Here is a 15,533-nt window from a genome sequence, read left to right on the forward strand (position 1 = left end):
CTCAGCTCCTGTTCCTACACCTGAGTTCATAATCCACAAATGCTGCTTGGGCGCAGGGGGACCCTGGCTCGTCCATCAGCGCATGGGAGGGAGCTGCTAGCATCACAATGGTTTGTGGAAGTTAAACAGCTTCTTGGGCCTCCCTGCCTCTCCTCCTTCCTGCAGACCTGGCTTTGGCTCCTGTACAAGCAGGTTGTATCAGTTGTCTCCTCCAGACTCAGCACTGACAGTGCAGCGCTGAGCTCTTGGCTTTGACTTGGCCCATCACAGCCCAGACCTGCAACTTCTGGAGCTGGCATCTGTGTACAGATAGACTCTGCTGTTAAAACGTAAGTTTGCATGTGCCCATATATGAATGGCAGTCTCTTCAGGCCTTGCAACTGGATAAAATTAGGCTTGTACAGACAAATTTCCCCTCACATCTACCTTTTTTCTCCTACCAGAGTAAATCCTTTTTTAAACATTCACTCCAAAGAATTCCCGAGCCTGCTGGAAAAAGCTGGTAGAGTTGTTTAACATGGGCAATACAACATATTTTTTTCTTGACCTCACACTTGGAAGCTACTGAGCCCTTTGGCTTTAATTAACACAAAATACATCTGAGGCAGATATTTGGCATGGGAGAGCTTAGTTTTCAAAATACAAAAATTAACAAAGTTATGAGCCATGAAAAAAATGGTCTTACAAAGTAATGGAAAATAAGAAAGATTTATAAAAAGCAATTCTGTCAGCCTTTGTGTGTGATATGTATCATCAAATACAGTTCCACACTGTGTAGTTAAGTATGTTACCAAATATCTGTATTTATTGATGAGCTACTGCTGATAAAAATACATTTTTATAACAAACAGCCTGATAGATACAAATAATAAAATCTGTATTTCTATAAACTCACACAGGCATATAGTGCAGTGCCTAGCATGTAATACACTGTGCCAGATCCAAGGGTTATTAGTAAATGTTCATGCGTTGTGAGAAAAACAGTCTCAACTTGGGGAGTTTCACTTAATTTATTGCCAATTAACATAAATGTTTAATTACTGGTTGGGGTATTGAGAAACCAAGAAGACAAACAGCTAAGAAAACACTTATGGAAATACCTTTCTTCCCCTTTCAACTTCAGTACACCACCTCTTCTTCCCCCTTCCTAGCTGCAGCTCCCCTTGTTTTCAAATCTGCTCAGTCCTTCCCAATTGCCCTGCCAAGGCGACGGGCCTGCAGCAGAGGAGGTTCGCCTCAGTGTGTAGTGGTTTATTTTTGCTGCTCCTTGCTTCTGATTCTTTTCTTCTGCTTCTCCACTGCTCCTTCCTTCTTGTTTCCTCTGCTCCAGTGTGGGTTGCCCATGGGCTGCAGTCCCTCAGGGGTATCCCAGCCCTGATGTGGGTTGCCCCTTTCCAGAAGTGTGTCTCCAGCCATGCCCCAACAATGTCCCATTCCACATGTCTCCAACAGCACCTCCTCCACCATTGCTCCTGCCCATCACAGCTGCTGCTCTTTCTTAAACTTGTCAGATCATCACGGGCTCCCCTGAATGGCAGAGGTTTGGTGGGCAATGGGGTACTCACACCGGTGCTGGAACCATCTGGAACTGGCTGCAACCAGCCCAGGGTGGTTCACGGCCTCCCTCCACTGGTGACCTGTCAGCCACCCGCCACCGCACCCTGCTGGGTGTGCCCAGTGTGCCACCCTATACAGCTCAGCTGAGTTTGAGCACATAAGAATACTTGCTCTTCTGAGGAGATGTTACTGACTGAAATGAAGATTGAAGTCTTCAGTTGCCACGAAGACATGGCAAATTATTTGCTGTAAATCTTTATATGGAAGGTAAATACTTTAGTCATTGATAAATTGTATGGTGATATCCTGAGGACTAACTAGAACAAATAATGAATTATGAAAATTGATCCTATAGCACACTATGAAATAAAAGTATACTGTTAGAAACAAAGTGTATACAAGTTAAAATGAAGCATGCATTCTTGCCAAGAGAAATATATTTTGGCTAAAGTTAAAAAGCAGTTTGGATTATATAATACAAATCCTTATCCATATTTACAACTAAAAGAAGAACTACACTAGAGCAGAATGGTCCGCTGTTTTATTGTTTGTCACTTTGTTTACTAATCCATTGACATGTCACTTATTTTTGCCTGCCTGCTTGCCTGACACAAAGAGCAAAGAGGACTTGTGGGGTGATGGAAGAGCTATACTGCAGACCTCTTTTGGCAGTTAATTGCATTGAACTCCTGGTTTTCATGAATCATATGCACATACTGCAAAGTTCAGCACTTTGCACCCTCCAGACAGTAGTAACTTCTTGTTTCTGGTGCTTTGCACCAATATAGTTTCCTTTTATGGAACATTAATTGTGTCTAAACATAGCAGGCAGTTTTATACACATGAGGAAGACAATGCATTAATGACTACTTTAAGCATTTAAATTGCCTATTTTTGCAAGGATCAAAGTTGATAAGAAATCTATCACTGGAAGAAACTAATGGAATTTATAAGGAAAGGAATGACCAAACTGGATCAATTTATATACAGCAGAAGCTGACCCAATACAAAAGAATAAAATCTATTTAATATGGACAGCCAATGCTAACTGGCATGTCCTTTTACAGTACAGTAGAAAGTAGCAACATCTTTAATAATTACATATTTAGAAATGCCCTGAGAAGGTAAAAGACCAGTGCTTCTGTTCTCCCACAAGATGTGCAGCTTGGCTATTAATACAGGCCCATATACAAATGCATTACATTATTCAAGCATGTACAATAATAGCAGATAAAAAAATGCTGCTTTGCAACTGAATGGCCTTTTACATTACCCTTGTGCCAGGATGACACCAGATACAATGGAGCATCAGGAAGTGGTATATGATACGTGTTTTCTAACATACCTTCCTTGTTCTTACATTATTTATACATATATGAAAATCATGGTGAGATATCCTTCATTACAAGCAATGGCAAAAAAGCTAGCAAGACAGTAGGGTTCTTAAAAGTGATGGTATTCAAAGATAGCATCTTCAAAATATTATTTTTCAGAATTCTCTTTTTTTTTTTTTTTTTTTTTTTTTTAAACGATTTCTCGTTATCAACCAAAGAACTTTGAGTAGTAGTGACGGATCTACAGGATTAACTGCACCAACATTTCAGTTTGACTGCCTGTCCAAACAGCAGTTATGACAGTAGAGAGACAATTCTGCACGGCACTGAAAGACTAGCATAGTGAAGGAAGGAAATATAATGGACAGCCCGAGATTGTAGTTTGAAATTATTGGCCAAAAAAAAACCCAAAACAAAAACCAGTTAAAGGATAATTTTGCCTGAAAAAGCCTTGTAGCTGAGAAACTGTAATACCTATTGTTTTAATGACAAACTTTGTGTGTTGTATGCCAGGAGACCAGCAATAGAAAAACCAAGGTAAAAAGATACTCTTACTATGTTTGGGCCATTTTTCAATAGGCATGAGGGAACAGACTGCACTGGTATCCGAAAGGTTTCATTGCTGCCATAGTCTACATAGATAACCTTACCCTCAGCTCTTCCCTGTAAAGGAAGCAACATATCTTGAACAGCCTGTTCCTTCCAGATATTTCCACTCTGCCAGAGGGAATTCAGTTCCTGTTCTGAAAGTGAACTAAAAAGCTGATCTATTTTTCCTTTGTGAACAAATCTGTTCAGGCCACTGCCTTTCCCCAGATAGAAAAGAGTCAGAGGCTGCCTGGAACGATGCAGGGTTCCATAGAGCTCTTTAAAAGACTCAGTTAAGCATCTAACAAAAGTTTCCATTTTCCTGGAATCTTCATTTAGTTGTTTTGTATTTTGGGGCCAGAACAACAAGGAGGCTAGGAAGAAAGGCTCTACACACTGTGAAGTTGGTTTCACTTCCTGTAGAATGCTTAGAAGCAGACTTCTCAGCATCTCCAAAGATAATAACTTAGTGGATTTAGGTTTAATGCAGTTCAGAACAACATTTGCCAAAATCAAATTCTGTTTGTCTTTCTGAGTTGCTTTTGCATTGTTCTTACACAAAAATCCATATGCTTCTACTATGTCTTCTATTTCTCTGTCAGCATTTCTGTGATTTCTGTGGAGGTAATCCAAAATGCCAGAAAATGAGCCTGCTTTGGAAGCCTCCAGAGTGTCCCTGTAGGCTTCTATATGCTGAGACATGGGCCACTTTGAGACCTGTTTACTTTTCAGTTGCTCAAAACTGAAATCACAGAATATTTCTCTGTATTTGGTAAAATGTTCTTGAACCTTCTCATACAATTTTGCATCTATGATTTCTTTTTCATTGGTCTGTGTTTTGAAAAACACAAAGTAGTCTTCAAAAAAGTCAAATGCCCTTTTCAACCGCGATCGCAAACTACATAAAAAGCTGGAATGATGTTCAAGAACCTTGAACATTTCACTCTCTGTGTTAGGGTTATCTACATTCAGAACACTATTTCCTGATAGGTACTTTGTCATATTTTTTCTACACTGTAAGTCTTTTTTGCAGAAAAAAGGAACATGCCAAAGGATGTCAATAACATAAAGACTAGTTTCTATCTCTCCCTGATAACCAGCAGTATTGTACATTTGGAACTTTCTTTTAAGGTTTTGATGCTGCAAATATTGTTTATTGTCTCCATTTTCAGCTTGCCACTGAGATTCTCTGAAAGCCTGTGAAGCATTCACAGCAAGCTCTAGCAAGTATTTGAGTTCCTCAGCTGTCAGGACTGCACTCTTTGCTTGGCACTCTACACAGTATCGTAGCTTACTTTTGAAGACTTGACCTAGTGTATCTGTTATGTATGAATTGTGTTGTGCTCTTTGTCTGGCTTCTTTGGCCCAGTATAATGCAGGGTCAAATTTCTTTTCTTTAATGTAGAAGTATCTTGCTAAGGCTTGACAAATGTAACTGTTTTGCTCAAATCTAGCGGATGCTTGTTTTAACACATATTCCACGTTACTACACTTTTCTTCCCTATGAATGGCTTCAATTAAGGGGGAAAACAATGTGTCTGACTCATCGCCATGTTCCTTGCGCTGTCTAGTAATCAGCAAGGTTTGTATATCACGAATAAGTTTGTCTTGCTTTAATGAAGTCTTATAAAATAAATCTTCTTTCAATAACTGCAATGTAATTTCACTTTTAGGCAAGTCATAGGTTTGTTTCAATTCTGTTAGGCAGTGAGATGCTATCAATGGATGAATGATACGAAGACCTTTGTATCTCGTGTATTCATGTACCTGATCATATATTAGAATATTGGAACAAATTCCCATGTTTTCTATCAATCTATCTTTCCTGCAGCCAATCTCTTGAGAATTAATTCCTAAGAATTCTTCACATAGTGATACTGAAACTGTAGATTTTCTTACATATGAGTTTAAGAGTGTTAGATAGCAAAAAAGCTGTGCTGGTTTAGAGGCAGTATTCAAGTTATGCAAGGTATTTTTTACCACTTTTTCTATATACTGTGGATCAAAGTTTTCCTTCATAATCATAAATGAATAGAAATTGTCAGGATTCGGATGCACCTTTTCAATGTGTTTCAGTTTCTGATCAAAGGCCCTTTGCTCTTTTTCAGAAAGCGTATGTTTTAAAGAAATACTGTTCAAGAAATTGATTGTTGAACATTCATCAGGATTCTGAGATCTCATACAGTTTAGAATGATCACTAAAGGAGTTACATAAGTAATGCATTTTTCTGTTATAGCCACTTGAATTTCTTTTTGCAGAAAATAGACATCTTCTTGCTCTTCAAAATCATCCACAAGAAGTAACACTGGTAAATAGCCTGTGTCGTTGTTTGCTCCACAGGTGAGTAAAGTTGTCAGCTGTGTTCCAAAATCATTTGGTTTGCTCTTCAGAACAGCACATCTGAATTGCTTCCGGAGATCCCAAAGGATATGCATAGCTAACGTTGTCCCACCACAGCCTGGGTGGTGGTAAAGGTTGATAATTTTTACAGGTGCTTGATTAGCACTCCTAGATGAAGAAACAATTAGGCGTTCAAGCTTTTCATAACCATCCCTTCTGATAAAATCTGAAGTATAATTTTCAGAAGAAAAATAGAAATTCCACCATGATACTTTACCACCTCGATAAAAATCTTCTTCACGCTCTTTCATGAAATTTTTAAATTTATCTGCATCCTTTTCTATTCCTGTGTCTTTGCATTCATTTTCACAAAGTATTTCCAATGCTGCCATGGAGTCTTCTTTCTTCTTTAGAAGAACGGTAGAATGACCAACAGAGGAGAGAAGTCTTTCAGAAGACTGTGTCACTGATTTTAATTTTATGATGGTACCATTTACCATTTGCAGGGTTAAATTAGAAACACATTTGTTTGAAAGTGCTTCCTCACTAATGCCTCTAGCATGAAGAAGATCTTTCCATCGCTGGTATGTACCTGCACCAATACAAATGCAGACCATGTATTCTAGTCCCTTTAATTCTTGGTAAAATGTCATAAAAGTCTCAGTAAGGGGATCTGCTGAATCTTCCACTGTGGAAAGCAAAAGAAACACTATTAAAAACTTTCCACTCCGCTTTACATCTTTGTGTGTAAGAAACGATATAATTCTTCTGACACCAGCAGCCCTGTCTCGTTGCCATGAAGTGGGATCTAATGGTAGTTCCTTATTGCCTTTGAAGTCTGATCCACCATTGCAGAAAATCCAGTTGGTCTCCTGATGCAGTTTCAGCTTTTCAGCTTGTTCAGAAACTGAACCCACCTTGTTTTCATAATAATCTGGGAAGTGAAGTTTGGCATTTTGATTTTTTTTGTAAGTCCCTAACACGCCATTCATTTCTGATTCAAAATCAAAGTCAAGCACAGCAAACCATTTTATTTCCTGCAAAAAGTCTAACTGCAAAGTTTGACTTGGGTGGCACTTGTTTGTTACCAAAATGTAGTAGTCGTAATAAGATCTATCTAGTGAGTCCCTATTACCCGTAAGCAGACTAACTAGCTTTAGTCCTTCATTCATTGATTTCTTCTGCTTTAAGTTATAGTCTTCCTCTGCTCTTTTACGAAAATCTGCTAAAGTTGTCAAGCTACCTTTAAAAGTATCAAATTCTTTTGTATTTTTAATATCTTTGGAACTAGCTCTATCCCGGATGAAGACAGCTTTTTTCCAACTCTTACTCTCGTAGTCGTATCTGTTGGTACAGAAATATTTTTTTTCACAGATGCAGTGTTTGGGAACCACATCTATTTCAATGACAAACATATGCGATGGAGCTCCATTTTGAAATAATACTTCCACAAATCTAGGTTCTCTAATGCAAGCTTTTGCAATGCTGATGTATTGCTCATTAAAGTATTTTCCAATTAATTTATTCAAATGCTTAGCGTATGCTTCTTTCATGGTAACTTTTATTCCTTCAATTTCCCCATGTGGATCATCACGAACTCCAAAATGAATAGTGCCATTTGTGCGGGAGTTCATGCAGGCTGCAGCAAACCTAAAGACTTCATTGCTAAATTTCATCATGATATCCTCTTCTAGTGCCTTCTCTGTGTTGGTAAGTAATTTGAATTCATGTGCTGGATCAATGAGATTGAGTGGCCCTGTTTCAGGGACATTAAGAATATTATACTGTATGTATCGAGTACCATCACTGAAATTATCAAAAGGATATGGCATACACATCCTTCCAGTTGGGTGCTGGCTGTTTGACACTGGTTTCTTTGAAACATTCTCTTTGTCAGCTGATTTCACTGCTTTTTTGTCTTCTGTGGGCTCTGTCTTAGAATCCTGCAGTAAACTGGAATTAAATGACCCATATTTCTCCTTGCACTCTTTCTTTGCAATTTCTACATCTTCTCCTTCTCCATCAAGACTCTGCTGAGTGCCTTCTTGTTCCACAGCCTGGTTTGAGCCTGTAGCTATAATGTCATGCTTTTTCAGGAAATACATTATTTTAAGAGCAGGCCCATGAGGTATGCCCATTTCCACAAAATCTGCTTTAGTCATCAGTTTCAAAGTAGACCCAGTCACATCTTGGTTAAACAAGATTTCTGCATATTTCTGGTCAATCTTAACAATTTCAGTTGCCCATTGTGTGACTTCCTCTTTTGTCCACTGTTCAATACATTGATATGAATGTGATGTCTCTTTTTTTTCAGTGTCTGCATTTTCCATTCTTTAAGGAAAAAAATCACAAAATTACTAAACAAGTGATTTATAATAGCCTATTAACTGAATAACACGTATTTCCTTGCTACTATCAGTCACTAATTTTTTCATTAGTGTAATATGTCATACGGAATACAAAAGTTCAATTAGGGGACATAATGGGAATGCAACATAAGATCATTTATAAGGCATTAGCTACTTATAAGAGACAGATTTATTACAGAATTATTTGAATCCTGTTTTTAAACCACTTCTGTAGCTAACACTACACAAAAATTGTGACTGATACCTATTTGGACTGGTCATTTGGACACCTATTTGTGGTTGTATGGACTATCCAATAATTTATAAAAAATAAATCACAAAATCGTAGAATCATAGAATATCCTGAGCTGGAGGGGACCCACAAGAATCATCGAGTCTAACTCCTGACTCCACACAGGACAATCTAGAAGTTAAACCCTGTATCTAAGAGCATTATCCAAACACTTCTTGAACACCGACAGACTTGGGGCCATGACCACTTCCCTGGGAAGCTTGTTTCAGTGCTTGACCACCCTCTCAGTGAAGAACTTTTTCCTAATATCCAATCTGAACTTCCCCTGACGCAGCTTTAAGCCATTCCCTCGTGTCCTATCACTGGACACCAGACAGAAGAGATCAGCACCTCCCTCTCTGCTCCCCCTCATGAGGAATTTGTAGACAGCGATGAGGTCACCTCTCAGTCTTCTCTTTCCTAAGCTGAACAAACCTAGTATCCTCAGCCACTCCTTGTAAGTCAGTCATGCCCTCTAGTCCTTTTACCATCTTTGTTTCCCTCCTTTGAACACATTCTAAAATTTTTAGATCCTTATATTGAGGAACCCAAAACTACACACAGTGCTTGAGGTGAGGCCACACCAATGCTGTGTGTAGTGGGACAATCACTTCTTTTGACCAGTTTGCTATACTGTGCTTAATGAACCCCAGGATACAGTTGGCCCTTTAAGCCACCAGGGCACACCTCTGACTCTTATTGCACTTACCATCAACAAAAACCCCCAGATCCCATTCTGCAGGGCTGCACTCCAGCCTCTTGTCCTCTGATCTATATGTACATCCAGGATTACACTGTCCCAGGTGCAGAATCCAGCATCTGTCCTCATTAAATTTCATATGGTTGGTGACTGCCCAGCACTCTAATCTATCAAGATCTCTTTGTAAGGCCTCTCAATCAATGACTGCTCTTAATTTAGTATCACTGGCAAACTTATTAAGTGTGCACTCAACTCCTGTGTCCAGGTCATTGATAAAAACATTGAAGAGAACTGGCCCTAAAATTGAACCCTGGAGAACACCACTAGTGACTGGCCACCAACTAGATGTTACTCCATTTACTACAGTGATTTGAGTCCAACCCTTCAGCCACTTGTTCACCCATCATGTTGTGTACATGTCACAAATGGCTCTCATTAAGTTCCCAGTTTGGTGAAGGAGAAAAATCAACTGCACACAGAAATCCAACCTTTTTTTTTACCTTTACACATGATTAGGTACAGAATTTCCTTGAATAACACTGCAAAGAGACATTGGGGTGGAGAGATACTGCTGTGATTACTTATCTGTTGCTACTGCAAATGAAAGGAAAATCTTTTCTGTATTATCTTTTCAGTACCTTTTGCATTCACTAAGGCTTCTCAAATTAAACAAAAGCAAGTAGTTCAGCAGCATTTGTGGAGCTAAGTGACAGGAAGAAGAGCATCTTACAATCCACTTGGTCTTAGTAAATGTGGACTTACTGCAAAAACTTTAAAGAAACACAATCAAATAAAATAATTCCCCTTAATAGTGTCAAGTTTTACTTTATAATCTCACTCCTTTTGGGACAATTATATTCATTCATCTGAAATTTTTACTTTATGTTATTGCACCCAGCTACAGTTGTTGCATTAGTGGTAACGGTCTCCTCCATGCACATTTTCTTTTTTTGTAGCTGAGTATTCCTGAGCCAAAATGACTTCTTAGATTTTTTCAGTGAAATTTTGTTTTCTGAAAGAATACTTTGTTATTTAAGCCACCCTAGCAACATACTTTCCTCCATCTATTATTTGATTTCCTAAACTGTAAACTTTAATTACAAGCAATAGAAAAGATTTCTTATAGCTAATGCAGGAAAACAGCTATCCTACCTTTGGCCAAGCTGCCTCCTGATCTAACTAATGAACCATAATGAACCACTTTGGACTGGATGATCTTCAAGGTCTTTTCCAACCTAGACGATTCTGTGATTCATAAGAGCAGAGAAAAAATGGGGGCTGTGGGCTACAGAAGCCTCCAGTTGCATTTTCTCTTAACAGACTCTCCCCTTTGCTCACAGAAAAAGAAAAACTAGTTTCTAGTTCTTTAAAATGCCACTACAGTAAGCACATATTGTCAAAAATTGAGGGTGCAGGGGTAAAGAAGCTGAATGTTTTTATTCCGTGGCTGAAGTAACTATCATATGCACCAGTCACTCCACCCAGGGTATGTAAAAGCTGAGAAAAGAAACTGAAACTAAAGCACTTCTGCTCAGAGGCAGTGTTCAACCCAGCAATGTGAAAGTATGATTTTAATTCCCACCAAACTTATGCTTTCTAATAGAGGTACAATTTACTCCTAACAAAAATCAAACATTTTTATGTCCTTAAAACAGTTGCTCCACGTTTTAGTGTTTGGAACCTCCCTAAAGAGATAAAGCTCCAGATGGGATACTTTCATTTCCTAGACTTGATGCAGTGTGTCTACATTTCATGTTACTGGCTAGTTAATGATTCTAGCCAGCTGAAATACTTTAAAGATGTCCTTTTCCAGCATGGAACAACTCTGTCATATTATTTCTGCAGAATAATTTCTTTAAGGACATATTCCTTGGGATTATTTCACTGTAATCTCATAACAACCACTTTTCATGTGCAGATGTTTAACAGATTTGGAAGAGTTTATTTTAGTAGATTATATATAATTTCATCTATAAAAATAATGCAAAAAAAAAAAAAGAGAAAGAAATGGTATCAGAGTAAGCCATCAGGTCTCCATAAAATATTCCATCCTGGAAGTAAATATGCACGTACTTACTGTAGCTGTTCTCTTCTGTGGATTTTTTCCTATAGTTGTTCAATACATGTATTTTGTTCAAGCAGGAAACTCAGCGGCTAAAATTCAGCTGAACTGCTATTCTAAAGTATGGGAAAAAAAAATCCAACTAAAATTAGTTTATAAACTTCTAACAGAAGTCTAGGGTCAGAAATAGTAGGAGGAAAGAGCATCAATAGACATATAATCAATTTTACCCGGTGGCAAACACCCACCTCTAGAGGAGAGAAATGACAGTGCCTTCTAGAGAATATTTGTTATTCCTTACCTTTCCTTGCATGCTTCTAATTTACCCTACCAACACAGTGTCTAAATGCTGTAGACTAGGCAAATCAGAAGCCGGGTGTTGCAGAGAAATGAGGAAATAGATGCAGGGTGTTTGGGAGGTTCTACTGCTCTCACCCTCTTTCGCTTTCTCTTTTACCAATCAACATTGCTTCTGGTCTGCCTCTTCCTAACTTCCTGTTTGGAAAATCATTGTTCTCATAGGAAATTAATACAAGAATTCTGTTCTAGGATGCCTTTATTACTTACACAGTATTGTCTTGAGCTGCTATCCAGAAACTTCAGAAATTAGGAAACACCATCTGAGGAATACTTAGTTAATAAAATGCAATTAATTAGACATATGGTATTAAGCCAAAAGAACTTTCCTGGAATAAGGGGAGAAAAAGGGAAATAATACAAGAGATGCTTTTGAGAAATGTGAGTATTCTTCAATATAGGCACTTTTGAATAATCAGGCTTACTGACTTGCTCCTCATCCTGGTTGTTTCATTTCCCACACTGCAAATACATTAGTTTATTCCTGGTCTCCTTTTTTGGAGCAAACAACTATTTTGATTTGAAGTGTAGCTTGGGTATAGTTCTGTGGATAGTTTACTCAGAAATGTTTTCCCTTAGGCAGCATCCTCATGTTACACTGTACCGTCCTCCAGTGTCCAGTGAACAAGCTTTATGTTGTAATACCCTGCTATTGTCTGCTTCTACTTCCAATGTTTCACAGTACTGACACTGATCTTACAATACCCTACTCCATTGACCATTACCATTACCCTGTTTTTTCATCCATTTCCCTTGACTGTTTTGAATGACCATGATAAGCAGCAGGCATCTGAGAAAGATAATGACGACCATTAAAACAACATTTGTTTAGAAGGGTGGCAGCAAGAGTATGATCGCACTAGCAGTTGTGTGTCCAATCCCACAGACTGAAAAGTCTTTATTGGGTGTAAGGACCCACACTGAAGCAGTTCATGAGGGATGGCAGCCTGTGGGAAGGAATTAAGCTGGGACAGGGGAAGAGTGTGAGGAGGAAGGAGAAGCAGAGAGGAACAATTATGGACTGACCAAACTGTTAAGAACTGACCACAGTCTCCCATTCCCCATCACCCTGCACCACTTGGGGTGGTGGAGGGAGAAGGTGGAAGAGCTGGGAAAGAAAGAGTGAAGTTGAGCCTGTGAAAACTGAGTGGGCTGGGGGAAGTTGTTTTAGTGTTTTTCCTTGTTTCTCACTATCCAACTCAATTGGCAATGAATTAAATTCATTTTTCCCAAGTCAGGTCTGTTTTGTCCATAATGATAACTGGTAAGTTATCTCCCTGTCTTTTTCTTGACCCAGGAGCTTTAGCATCTTATTGTCTCCCCTATCCAGCTGAGGAGGGGGAGTGAGAGTGTGGCTGTGTGGGCATCTGGCAGCCAGCCAAGGCCAGCCCACCACAATCCTTCAGAATGATATCTGTTCTGAGAACAGCTGGGTGAGGTCACCAGGGCAATGCAAGTTTTAGAAGGCAAACAGCATCTCCAGCCACCACAAAGCCAGATATAGAAAAGCCAGCATCTCTTCCAGTTGTTGATGCTGATCATAATACTATTGCTTTCTATCCTTATATGCTTCCCTATGTACTTTAGTTATGTATATTTCTTAAGTGCTGCTTTTGCACAAATTCTGCTATTGCACAAATTCTTACAGGAAAAATTATAGCACTACCTATTGAATCCCTAATTGCTGCACTTTTCAGGAATGCATCTTCAGCAGATAGAATGGTATGGCTACACATTAAACACTCCTATATATTCTCATGTCAAGGCCAAGGGATACAAATTAATGCTTGGTGTGATGCAATAAAAACATCACTTTTTCAGGCTATGATGCAGATCTGACATTATTTTAAGCACTGTGGTATGAAAAATTGTAAGAAATAATGATACTGTCTTTGACTCAGCACATGAGAACACCAAGTGCCATGAAGTGCAGTATCTGTTTTAGACGCTGCTGACCCTGAGCACTATGGATATGAACCATTGCTGCATCCTTTTGCTTGGGAAGGTGATTGCTTTCTTGGGCAGGTGCCTTTGTTTATAAAGGCATAGCTTGCTTCTCTGGAGATCATTAAGGTTTCCTCTCTGTAGCTGTGTGTGCTTGCTGAGGCAGCTGGTTGCTTCTCATCTGTAGGAATCCAAGCATTGCCCAAATTGAACTAGAGGGGTTATTGAGTTTCCCCTGCTTCATCCTAGTTTGTAGGTTCACAACTCTTGCCTGGTGTTCCAGGTTACCTACGCTATGTTTGGGGTTGCTGACTGGGAGGCTGTGCAGACCATATATCCTCGTATTAACCAGATCATTGGTTGGTATACCAGGCTAGCTGGTTTTTATCATCTATCTTTACCACTAGTCAGCTTCAATCCTACCAGTCTTGTGAGACAGACTCCTCTTTAGTTGCTGTACTCTCTGTGCTTTGACTAAGTTGTTCATCCATTGTTTTCACAACGTTTTGGGTTGGGGTTTTCTTTGGTGTTAGCTGTTTCCATTAACCATGTCTGCTGTTTTGGTATAGTATGTCTTGCCTGTTTGGCCATCAGCAGCATACCTTTCCCATAAGCTTTTTCCCTTCAGATGCCATCTGCAGACATTTAAGCATGAAGTTTGTTGATGTGGTTCTCCAGCATAAAATCAACTCTTCTAGAGTGACTTAATTATTTATTAAAATAAAAATTTTTGTTTATACCAGGTCTTTCCCTGTAGTCTCATTATTCAGCAAAACTGAGTCAAAAATACTATCTTATTTCTCACTGAATGATGTGGAAACTCACCACTGAAATCCTGTCCCCTGCTGCAACTCATAGGATTTGTTCTCTAATATATATTAATAATTCCTGTAATGACACCATTCCTTCTGCATTTTCTTTGCCTATTGAAATTAGAGAGCACTGTTCATGTACAGTGTGATCTGTAGATCAGACTGCCAACAGTTCTCAAGTTTCCAGTTGTAAGAGCTTTCAAAGTTATTTTGATTCCTGCTATTTCCTCTAATTTCTTTATATTTGTCAAATCATTATATGTACAATATTATTCTGCCATTTCAACCTTTACTCTGTCTTTTGACACCTATATTCCATTATTATTACCTCACTGTATTTCTGTTACCTTAATAATTCCTCCTATCACATTGTGCACCAACACTTGAAATAATTCAGCCAGCTCCTTGAGCTCTTCTCATTAGTGAAAGAAACATTTGCATGATCTTTTATAAAACTGGCTGCTGCTTCCTTTTTTTTTTTTTTAAAAAAAAAAAATCAGCTCTTTTCTTTACTGTGTTCCCTAAGTTACTACTCACCCATTTCTTATATTTCTCCTTGCTGTCCTACTGATACCTACTGATATTTATCTGTTCTGGCATCTGCTCTATTTTTCAGGTGTGGAGGTCACACAGAGGCCTCCAGAGCTTTTTCTTTTCAGAAGCAAATAACTTCTGTGTCTACTCTGGCAATAGCCTCTCAACTTTTCTTTAGAAAGATTTACTAGTTACATAGGTCTGTATTTTCCTGATGCTGATGTGATTGTCAGGCCATCTCTCTCATAATTTCCTCTGTTTGCCCATCATCCTCCCTTCAGTTCTTTTTCAAAACTTCCTGAGTGTTACTCTCCTTCTTTCTAGGGTTGTGCTTCCTGAGGCTTCTCTTGCAAGAAAGGAAATGAAATGACAAATGCCAATCAGAAACACTCACAAATACATATACAGTGATCACTTCATTATATTCTTCATGTTTTTCTGCCTGCTGTCACTGGCCCACAGGAAGATAGATTCCCTGGCATTTGCTTAAATCCTCAGTTGCTGAATAGGGAAAGTTGATTGAACTGCCAATGATCCTTTTCTCTGGGGATGAGTCTTGCAACCACTGTAATGCTAGTAGCAACCAGTCCAGAGACCGCAGGACCTGCTGCTCTTTTAGGAGCAGTAGGCAGGTCAGCATAGATCATTTCCACGTAGTTCTTGG

The 15,533-nt window shown here is 38.9% G+C and overlaps 1 protein-coding gene across 3 annotated transcripts; it reads right to left on the minus strand.

Moving 5' to 3' along the window:
• Positions 1-778: 778 nt before the first annotated feature.
• On the minus strand, positions 779-11,651 carry LOC141928038 (sterile alpha motif domain-containing protein 9-like). 3 transcript variants are annotated; one of them, XM_074835642.1, is made up of 3 exons: positions 11,524-11,651; positions 11,238-11,338; positions 779-8,151 (listed from the first exon to the last, which is right to left on the minus strand). In XM_074835642.1, exon 3 carries the CDS (start codon positions 8,148-8,150, stop codon positions 3,366-3,368), a length of 4,785 nt encoding a protein of 1,594 aa, XP_074691743.1. In that variant the 5' UTR covers position 8,151; positions 11,238-11,338; positions 11,524-11,651; the 3' UTR covers positions 779-3,365. The 3 variants fall into 3 exon arrangements, with proteins under 3 accessions (XP_074691743.1, XP_074691752.1, XP_074691761.1); XM_074835651.1 differs by having other exon boundaries at positions 11,234-11,338; XM_074835660.1 differs by lacking the exon at positions 11,238-11,338.
• Positions 11,652-15,533: the final 3,882 nt, after the last annotated feature.

The sequence above is a fragment of the Strix aluco genome, chromosome 1, assembly GCF_031877795.1.
Source record: "Strix aluco isolate bStrAlu1 chromosome 1, bStrAlu1.hap1, whole genome shotgun sequence".
Classification (NCBI taxonomy): Eukaryota; Metazoa; Chordata; class Aves; order Strigiformes; family Strigidae; genus Strix; species Strix aluco.